The sequence below is a fragment of the Wolffia australiana genome, chromosome 8, assembly GCF_029677425.1.
Source record: "Wolffia australiana isolate 7733 chromosome 8, ASM2967742v1".
Classification (NCBI taxonomy): Eukaryota; Viridiplantae; Streptophyta; class Magnoliopsida; order Alismatales; family Araceae; genus Wolffia; species Wolffia australiana.
In genome coordinates, this window is record NC_135842.1 from 10674373 (window position 1) to 10685004 (window position 10632).

Here is a 10632-nt window from a genome sequence, read left to right on the forward strand (position 1 = left end):
CGAAAGACCCAATAACACATTTCCTCATTTTTATTTCCATTACATGGCTATTTTTCACTTGTGGCACAGTTGAAAAAAAGTGTTTTTTAATCAATAATGGGTTATTTCTGGGTCACATGAGAGAAGAAATAACATAATTTCATTATTAAAGTGTGACATGTAAAGGGAACTACAATAGAAAAGTTAACCAAATATGAAACTCATATCCAATAAAGTCTTTGAGATGATACATAGTACAAGTTTTATATATCAGCTTTGAGGAAGAAAAATACCTATATCCAAAGCTTCTGGCCATCAGATAAACAGAGTTTTGGCTCTATCTTAAAAGAGATTCGACCTCAGCTTCAATGCCCACAGTTTCTTTAAAAAAAAGGTAAAGTACTTTGGATTTTGATAATGATGTTTCAAAATATTTTTTGCTGGTGATATAAAATAGATTTGGATAAAGCTGTGAGAAGAGGTTGACATTTCCAAAAAAATACTACTGATTATGCAGATAGTATTCCCGCTTTTTAACAGTACAAGTTGTTTTGTGTTTCAAATACAAACAAACTGACTATTAAATAACGATATAGTCAAAGGTCGAGACAAGGATTCCCAGAATAATAACATTATCTTCAAAAAACACAATTTTATTAATCTAGTTGTTGAATTGTCTTATGCAAGATAGCTCATTACTTTAGTGTGTTAATTTCTGATGAAAAGACAGAGGATAAACACATGAATATTATACTTTTGCATGGGTATGAACTTTAAATAACGGTCTCACTTGATAACGTGTTCATGTAAGCTCATGAACTTTATGATGCCAGAAAGAATAAAGGCAAAAGACAAAGTCACGAATATTAATCTAACTTTATTGTCCCAGACACATCACAAGCGTTTTATTATTGATTGGAAAGGCTTCTTAGAAAGATGTCATATATTCTAGATATAGAAAGAGAGAGAAGAGATAGGGAAGAAAGTTTGAAGGAATTTTGGTAATCTTTTTGGGCAGACCTGAATTTTAGCCCTGTTTTGTCATAGCCATTTATGCAACCCAATTGGACTAGATTTATGCTAAAATTTAGTAAATTAATCACCAGTAAAAAATATTTTGAAACATCATTATCAGAATCCAAAATACTTTACCTTTTTTCAAAGAAACTGTGGGCAATGAGGCTGGGGTCGAATCTCTGAATTTTATCCCTGTTTTGTCACAGCCATTTATCCAACCTGATTGGACTAGATCTGTACTAAAATTGAATAGTAAATTAATCCCCCCTCTCTTTTCTCTCTCCTAGGATGAAGAGATTTACAATATGGAGAGGAAAGAAGGAAAGAGAGTTGGGGGGCATCTATTGTGCTACTAACAGTATCTGTATCCAATATCCGTTATTGGATATCATGATATCTGTTATCCTTTGAAAAAATGTATTACAGGCTATCAAAACCCATATTGATACAGGCTATAATCATGGTGATGGAAATCTGATTAAAATATTGGATACCAAAATTCCTAGAAGGGGATCATGATATGGTATTGTCAAGTGGATAAGGATAACTTAAAAAAAACGGATCTGAATGATAACTTATTCAATAAAATTGATCTAAATTCCTCTAGAACTCATGACACTAAATTTAACTGATAATTAAATATCATGTAGGACTCCAAAAAGTTATGGAAGTATATTTGAAAGATTCAGGTGCCCAAATATATAGAGCCAAAAGAAAACAATTAAAACAGTGAGAGGGATTTGAATAAACAAATTGAGTTCCTATTCTGAATATTATTATTAAACGATGAATGAGACTGAATTCACCTAATACTCTTAATTTACATTTCCCATCAGTTCAAAACCACTCTTACTCTATGATCATGAGTTCACATATCGAAAATTTTCCCCATGTGACTAAAAAAATGAAATGAATATTTTCTTGTGAGTATGCAAAAATATATCTCACTAATGACATGCATATCATGCTATTGTGAGACAGTGTTCTCACAGTCTAGTTATTTGACAATCATAAATCAATTACACTTTGTTTGGAAAAAGGTGATTTAAATAAATTTAGAATATGATTTTTTTTGGGAACAAAATAAATTTCTCAGGATGTCTCTCTCTTCCTCTTTATCTATCTAACTTTATCTCTCCATATGTCTCTCTCCCCCCTCTCTCTTTGCACTCTTCTGCCTGGAGCAACCGATCATTTTCTTTATCGACATCCAATAATTCTGCAAACTCAACCAAGTCAATCCTGATATTTATCTTTTAACTGAAATGTTGCTAAAAAATCTTTGAGATATATGATAATCACTATGGACACATCGCTCTTTTCCACCAACACTGCTCCAAGAAATATATATTACAAGATTCGTGAAATCTTGTGCAGACCTCATGTCATATCAAATTTCATGCCTGAATTTATAGATATTTCTATAGCCTTTTTATACCTTGATGTACACTATGGACATCATGTTTAAGATGAATCACATGTGTAGATTCATCACAGATTTAACATATTGCCCGATATTTCTGGTTATATTTTAATGTTTATTTTATGCATGACTTGAAATTATCATATTCCTATGATTAAGTTTCTTATTTATTACAATTATTTGACCTAATAAGGTAAACCAATTTGAATTTGATGTTTCATTTAGATCATATGAGTTTCATGTGTTAATGGTGAGGTTTACGGATTTGCATAATAAGCAGGGAAGGAAGTAGCAAAGAGGTGGAGGATAGAATTTCTAATGAATTTATTGTTTCTGGGTGAAACAAAAAGGAAAGCAACACAACATTGGAGCTTGCCTCTAAAGAAAACTCTTCATCTACCTCCAGACCATACGATATTCTCAAAGAAGATCAAAAGAAAAGAATAAAGGCCTAAATCTAATTCATTTTGTTTCTTCTTATCTCTTTTCATAGGCTTCTGATTAGTCTTTAGAGGCAGCTGACAATGGATCTAAGAGAGAAGAGTGGTGGGAGATGCTCCAAGGGTCAATGATAAAGCAAGGGTCCACAACTGCAATTTAATCCCAGCCGTTTGAAATTCTTTCTTCAAAGATCATACTAATCCACCCTTCGCTGTCATATTCTTTAATCAGATGATGGATTATGGAAATGGGGGCACTAAAAACCAATCATATGGTGCCCAAGAGATAATCCACAAGCAACCCATGGGATCGATGATACACTCACATACGCCATTCTCGAGCCATAAAACTGGATTTTATCAATTTTACCTACATCATTTGTTTTGGAACTTTGAAATTGTCAAGAGACCTGTCCCCTGATTAGGAGAGTTTTTTATGAAATGATGGCTTGGTAAGCTAAGGGCGGTTCTGGAGAGGTTACATGGAGGATGCAGGCTGTGGAAGCACATCAAAGTAGGGACAGCAATTGGCAACCCTTTCCCTCGCACTCTGAAATCAGAACAATCGAGTATTTACAAACATATTATGGATAAAATAATTATTCTTATTTTTAATTGGATTGATATCACTTGAATTTTTTTATCAAATATAATTTTCTAATGGAGGTTGTTGGTGAATTTCATATAATATTAGGTGAATCTCTGTTTTAGATTTGTATTCTTTATTTTCTCTGTAACGTTTCCCTTAATAACATCTCAAATAATTACTTAAAGATATGTATTTATACATCTAAACCTTTTCTAATTCTCCTAAAATAATATCATCATTTTCTTCTTATAATTAACTTAATTATCTTTTCATATCCTATTGTTCCTCTCTAACAGTTTGGTTTTATCTCTATTTATATAATCTTATATCTTATTACAAATTAAATATATTCCAAATGCTATATATCTAAGAAAGATATTTATCTTTCTTAGAATACTGTAAACAATTTAATTTTATGCATACTTATATACATAATATAAAAGCAATTCCCCCTCTTAAAAAAATTATACCTATTATTCTCATCCCTCTCTTTTATCTGACTACTATTTTACACTATTATGTCATCCTCTCCCATCTCATAAAATATATAATCTATTTATTGTTAGTCTAAACCTTCCTGTATCCTTATATCCTTATTAGTACTATATTACTCATTTGATCTATATTATTATAAAAATATAATTATTATCGTTCCTAGTATTATCTTAATATCTTCTTCTTCTATTCTATATCCAAATTAGATTTATCTCTAAGCACCGGCCTTATGGAATCTATCTCACTCATCAGTTTTTGAGCCAGAATTTTAGTTTCTATGGATCTTGGGTATACAATGGTACATTTTCCACAACTTTGAATAAAATCTCAAGAAGTCTAATGAGGAAGATGACACAAACCTTGTTTTTGATGCCAGTCGTAGGCAGATAGGTAACTATATAAGAATCCTTGAGAAGCCTCTTGAAACTCCTTATCAGAAAATACTCTTGAACATGAATTAACCTAAGGAACACATGTCTCACAAAGCTAGCAACTTCTAGGGAAACATTCAAAGGTGAATTATATAAATCAGAGGGTATTAAAAAGAGGTTTTCAATGCTAAATATTTCTCCTGATTTATACTTTTATAAAGATCAGGATGCATCCCTTTGCTTCTATATTCACATCCTTAATTAATAAAGATCTAAAAATAGGCACCATATTATAACTAGGCCAGACACAAATTATGGAACTTTTTTACCAAGGCATAGGTGCTAGTTGTAGCAGTAGCACCATATTACAACTACGCTCGATCAAAAAAATGTGTATCTGGACCTATGTATGGGAACCTAATCCTGGATGGTTTTGACTGTATCAAAGAGAAAACTAAGTGGAACACACAATGCAATGCCAACAAGTTAGGATGAAAAAAACAGTTAAAATGTGGTCAATGGCAATAAATCAACACCAAAACAACCCGAAATAAAATGGGACAGGCGAAATCCTTAAAGATATAGAGATAGCTATATAGACGAATAGACAGATTAATAGATACACCAGCTAGATAGATCAAATACATTGAAAGATAGATTGGAAAGATTTATAGATAGATAGAGAGATAAATAAATAAACAAGCAGACACATAAATAGCTAGCTCAGATAAATATATTTAAAAATATAGAGAGAGATAGAAAGATACAGAGAAAAAGCAATAAAGAGAGATAGATAGATAGATAGATAGAGAGAGAGAGAAATAGATAGACAGAGATAGAGAGAGGGGGAGGCATAGAGAGATATATATACAGAGAGAGAGGAAGAGGGAGATGGAGAGAGATATATAGAAAGATAGAGATATAGATAGAGAGAGATGGAGACGGAGACATAGATAGATAAATAGAGATAGATGTATAGAGGGAGAGGGAGAGGGTATATAGATAGATAGATGTATAGAGGGAGAGGGAGAGGGTATATAGATAGATAGATGGATAGAGGGAGAGGGATAAGGAGAGGGAGAAAGAGAGGGAGAGATATACAGATAGATAGAGAGAGATACATAGATAGAGATAGAGAGATTTATAGAGAGGGAAAGGGAGAGGGAGAGAGAGGTAGAGATAGATAGATAGATAGAGAGAAAATGAGGGAGATAGATAGAGAGATAAAGAGAGAAAGGGAGAGGAAGATAGATAGAGAGAGAAAAAGAGAGGGAGATGGATAGAGAGAGATAAAGAGGGAAAGGGAGAGGGAGACAGATAAGTAGTGGAAGATAGATAGATATATAGATTGATAGAGAGGGAAAGGGAGAGGGAGAGAGAGAATTAGTGGGAGATAGATAGACAGAGAGAGATAGAGAGGGAAAGGGAGAGGGAGAGAGAGTAGTGGGAGATAGATAGATAGAGAGAGAGATAGAGAGGGAAAGGGAGAGGGAGAGAGAGAAGTAGTGGGAGATACATAGATAGATAGATAGAGAGAGAGATAGAGAGGGAGACAAAGACATAGTGGGAGATAGATAGATAGATATAGAGAGAGAGAGATAGAGAGGGAGAGAAAGACGTAGTGGGAGATAGATAGATAGATAGATAGAGAGCGATAGAGAGGGAAAGGGAGAGGGAGAGAGAGAAGTGGTGGGAGATAGATAGATAGATAGCGATAGAGAGGGAAAGGGAGAGGGAGAGAAAGAAGTAGTGGAAGATAGATAGATAGATAGATAGACATATTAATGGATAGATAGATAGATAGATAGACAGACAGATAGAGAGAGAGAGATAGAGAGGGAGAGAGAGAAGTAGTGGGAGATAGATAGATAGATATATAGACAGATAGAGAGAGAGAGAAAGAGAGGAAAAGGGAGAGGGAGAGAGAGAAGTAGTGAGAGATAGATAGGTAGAGATAGAGAGGGAAAGGGAGAGTGAGAGAGAAAAATAGTGGGAGATAGATAGATAGAGAGAGAGAGATAGAGAGGGAAAGGGTGAGAGAGAGAGAAATAGTGGGAGATAGATAGATAGAGAAAGATAGAGTGGGAAAGGGAGAGGGAGACAGAGAGAGGTATAGAGAGAAAAGGAGAGAGAGAGAGAGAGGTATAGGGAGATAGATACAGAGAGAGAGAGACGGAGATAGAGAGAGAAAGGAAGAGAGAGAGGGACAGGGATTGATTACTGAAAAGTGACCCGAACTTGTATTTTATCTGTTAGACTTACTAAATCTTTCGTTCAGTTCCACACTCTCTGCCCGAAGGAGATGGCCGGAGCTGCCATCGCCAGCTCTCGACATCTTCTCGCCTGGCGACAATCCCGCAAATCTTACACATGCAGAAGTTTCCTCTCGGTGAGTACCCACCTCCCCAAGCATCGATCTTTCAACCCAGATCGTATTTTTTGCGTTGGGCTGATGTTTGAATGAACCTCGGATTGTTAGTGCGAAGCATTGAGCTGGGCGGATGAGAATTTCTCGATGGGTATTCTCGATTCGTCGAAGCAGCTTCATAAGTGGAAGATGATCATTGCTTACGATGGAACCGCATTCGCAGGTCAGTGTTTCTCCTCCTCCGCATCATCAGCTAACCGTTTCTTCATTGTGGATATTGAGGATTTGAAATGGAAATTAAAAGGTTTTAAATATTTTGAATGAGAAATCGCCGGCTAATTCAGATTTTGATGTTTCTAGGACGGAATGGTGGATCAATGGAACCTTGAGGAAATGAAATTGTGCCAGATTTTGGATCACCTAGCATAATTATAAAGATTATCACCGAGCTGGTGTCATGGGTTGTAAAATTTTTTATCCGGGATTAATCAAATATTTGATGGAATCTCTCCGTCGGAAGTTTGTGCCCTTTCTACTGCACGGAAGTCACAGAGCAATGTTCTTTTAGACTATCTTGTTTTATATCTGTATCATTGATGTATAAACCACAGTTCGGAGGATATATGATTGCTCTATTGCTTAGAATATTTATAAGCTTCGTAGTATTTATTTAGATTGAAAGGCGGAATGTTTTTGTTTCAAACACCGAGGCGAACTTCTAAATTCGTATCTGCTTCATTGTCAAGATTTTTAGGATGGGAAACTGGACCAGCAAAAAATAGGAAAAAATAAAGAATTTATGTGTTTTTTGTGCTTGGAAAATTTTTGTTTTGGGTCTAGTGAATTTTAAAATTTTAAAAATAACTTAGCAGTTGTTATTTATTTAGAAATATGGGTATCTTAAGAAAATAGAGTGTCTAGTTTCTGGTAGTCAGATAGAAGAAACATTTGCCTCCAAATCATAATTTAATTTCTTGTATCCTGTTATCTCTCAATACCTCCGGAAGCTAGACAATTCTTATTGAACACTTAGAAATTTTTTTTTTGTAGAAACTTCATAAAAAATTATAAATTAAGTCTTAACTTAAACATAAACGAAGCAAATAAAAAACTACGTCAGTATTAGGGACAAAATTAAAACGGAAATGTATTCAGATACATGCATTTTTTAACATGTTTAGCAGAATTTTCCACTTATAGTTTATTTGGATTTTCTAATTCTTGTTCCTCGGTATTATGGCATTCTACCTCGACCTGACATCCGTTTTAGGTTGGCAGTATCAAGAGTCAATCCCAACGGTACAATGCATCATAGAAAAGGCCTTAATACGCATTACAAAGCTTGATAGAAAGGTTCTATGTCTTGTCGGCGCAAGCAGGACAGATGCCGGCGTGCATGCTTGGGGCCAGGTTTGGTTATTTGTGTCATAGATTTTCCAGAAAAATATTTAGCAACAGGAGAATTTATCCGCCAGTTTCTTTTATCATTACTTTCGCAATGTTTAGTATATTTTGTTTTTGTTCTATGAGTTGTAGATAGAAATCTTAAAGCAGGCGCCGAGGGATCTGTCAGGTTTATAAATCCACCCATCACAGAATTTGTATTAGAACTGGTTTCTACACTTATGCATAACCGTATGACTAGTGACTCAATTCCAAGCCTTAAAGAATCATTTGATTGCAGTATCAAATACATAATAACCTTTAATGTAAAATTAAATAGGTGAGTTAGCCCACCTAATGTGACCCTATACTTGGTTGTTTTCAGGTGGCTCATTTTGAAACAACTTCTAATTATGAAGACTTGGAGGACTTTCATACTGCTATTAATGGCCTTCTTCCTCCTGATATAAGAGTGAGGGAGTTCTGCCCGGCAGGACCCCAGTTCCATGCCCGTTTCTCAACGGAGAGCAAGATTTACCACTACAAGATATACAATGGACCCGTAATGGATCCGTTTCAGACCCGATATGCCTACCATTGTGCCTACAAGCTCGATCCCTCTTTAATGAGGGAGGCTGCGCAATATTATGTGGGAAAGCATGACTTCACTTCCTTCGCAAATACATCACGAAACGACAGAGTTATAAACCCGGAGAAAGAGATTTTCCGGTTTGATGTTGTTGAAGTGGTAAGTGGATCTTGAGATTTCTTGGCGTTTTTATAATCAAATCTGAAAACGGCAAACATTGAAATGATGACCCCACTTCTGAATGTTGCTTTTACTAATTCCAAATTGTTACAGGGCCCTATTCTACAACTTGAGGTTGAAGGCTCTGGTTTTCTTTTCCGGCAAGTGAGAAACATGGTAAACGCTAATTATTTATCATTAAGTGTTTCATTCGTTGTTTAACGTGATAAAATGCAAATTGTTATTCATAGAGACTTTGGGTAGGTCTCCATGAGGGATGATTACTCAAAGTTACAGAGAGAGAATAATGGTTACAGGCTTGGGTCTGAGTTTTAACTGCAGTATGATACACCAATGTAGTATTAATGAACTATTTTCAATAAAATCCAAGAATTCACGAATATCCTCAAATGTGAGTTTGAACTCAGTGTGGGAAAATGGATAGACGAACAATAAGGGAGTCAGATGATCGGGGCGGCTCCTTCCTCCTTGTAGGTGGAGCTCCTTACTACTCGTCATCACTCCTCTCCAGATCAACGGCTTTGATACGCGTCTCTGGCCTTATTTTGGCACAATCATCACCGCCTGTGTTCAAGAAAAATGAATCGATGTCTCCCCTCCTCGTAACTCCCTCCTTATTGATAGGGGCTTGGTCCTTGGTCAGGTCGTGCAGTCAATGGGTCGTTGACCAGCTCTCTTTTGGTATTTTCTTGAAAAGTACTTATCACAGCATCAAAAACTTCTTGTCTGCCTGAAAACCAAAATGACTGAAATACCCCTAATTAGGGCTTGGCATCCTAATGTGATATTTATTTGTATGTTGCGACATTTTCATTTTCTTGGTATCATCTTGCTGCATAAGATTCATTCTCCTTTTTTTTTGGCAGGTGGCTTTGTTACTTCAGGTGGGAAAAGAAGCCCTTCCTCCTGACGTGGTTCCCACGATTTTGGCTGCAAGGGATCGTAGAGTGCTAGCCAAGTACGCACTTCTTGCCCCACCCCATGGACTGTGCCTCATTTCTGTCAAATACAGAGAAGATGCCCTTAAGGAGCAGCCTGTCACATCCAGTTTTGGCAGGATCCGCACTATGAGAAAATGCAAGCTTCCATTCTATTAATTTTGCGTTTGATTGATCTCATAAGGGTTTAACTCTTAGCGAATAGAGTATTTAATTGAGACCCACCATTCGGGTCACTGGATTTACATTGGAGAGGCATGTCTTGAACGGGTATAGATATTGGACATATCATTGCTAGTGATGTTAAAGAAGATGTAAAAACTTGATGACCATGATATCAGTAGTTGACAATGGAATGAAAAGTTATGAAAATCTTTAAATATTGTATTTTTCTTCCGAATATGTTAAATGACATCTCCACACACACTCTCTCTCTACTCTCTAGTTCTCTCTCATCTCTCTCTCTCTCTATCTATTCATCATTCTTTCTGCTCTCTAGTTCTCTTTCTTCGCTCACTTTCTCTACTCTCTATTTCTCTCATCTCTCGCTCTATCTATCCATCTATCTTTCTACTCTCGAGTTCTCTCTTTACTCTCTTTCTCTACTCTCTATTTCTCCCTCATCTTTCTCTATCTATCCATCCGTCTATCTCTCTTTTGGCACCCATCATTATCATCATTGTCATGATATTCAATATCCTCTAGTCCTCATCATCTTGCATATCTCTCCATCTATCTATCCATCCATCGATCTCTCTTTCCGCACCCATCATTAACATCCTTGTCATGATATTCAGTATCCTCTCATCCTTATCCTCTCTCATCTCTCTCTATCTATCCATCCATCTATCTCTCTTTCG

The 10632-nt window shown here is 35.9% G+C and overlaps 1 protein-coding gene across 2 annotated transcripts; it reads left to right on the forward strand.

The window, feature by feature from the left end:
• Positions 1–6503: 6503 nt before the first annotated feature.
• On the forward strand, positions 6504–10184 carry LOC144706617 (Pseudouridine synthase family protein). Of its 2 annotated transcripts, none has more exons than XM_078579610.1 (6): positions 6504–6703; positions 6794–6905; positions 7953–8092; positions 8451–8813; positions 8928–8990; positions 9701–10184. In XM_078579610.1, exons 1-6 carry the CDS (start codon positions 6617–6619, stop codon positions 9929–9931), a joined length of 996 nt encoding a protein of 331 aa, XP_078435736.1. In that variant the 5' UTR covers positions 6504–6616; the 3' UTR covers positions 9932–10184. The 2 variants fall into 2 exon arrangements, with proteins under 2 accessions (XP_078435736.1, XP_078435737.1); XM_078579611.1 differs by having other exon boundaries at positions 6553–6703; positions 7961–8092.
• The last annotated feature ends 448 nt before the right edge of the window (positions 10185–10632 follow it).

What these genes read in the sequence shown, in the direction of transcription:
- LOC144706617 (XM_078579610.1), top strand. Translation starts at nt 6,617, where the DNA reads ATGGCCGGAGCTGCCATCGCCAGCTCTCGACATCTTCTCGCCTGGCGA. An exon ending in CATGCAGAAGTTTCCTCTCG is followed by an intron (nt 6,704 to 6,793) that starts GTGAGTACCCAC and finishes TCGGATTGTTAG; the next exon opens with TGCGAAGCATTGAGCTGGGC. An exon ending in CGATGGAACCGCATTCGCAG is followed by an intron (nt 6,906 to 7,952) that starts GTCAGTGTTTCT and finishes CATCCGTTTTAG; the next exon opens with GTTGGCAGTATCAAGAGTCA.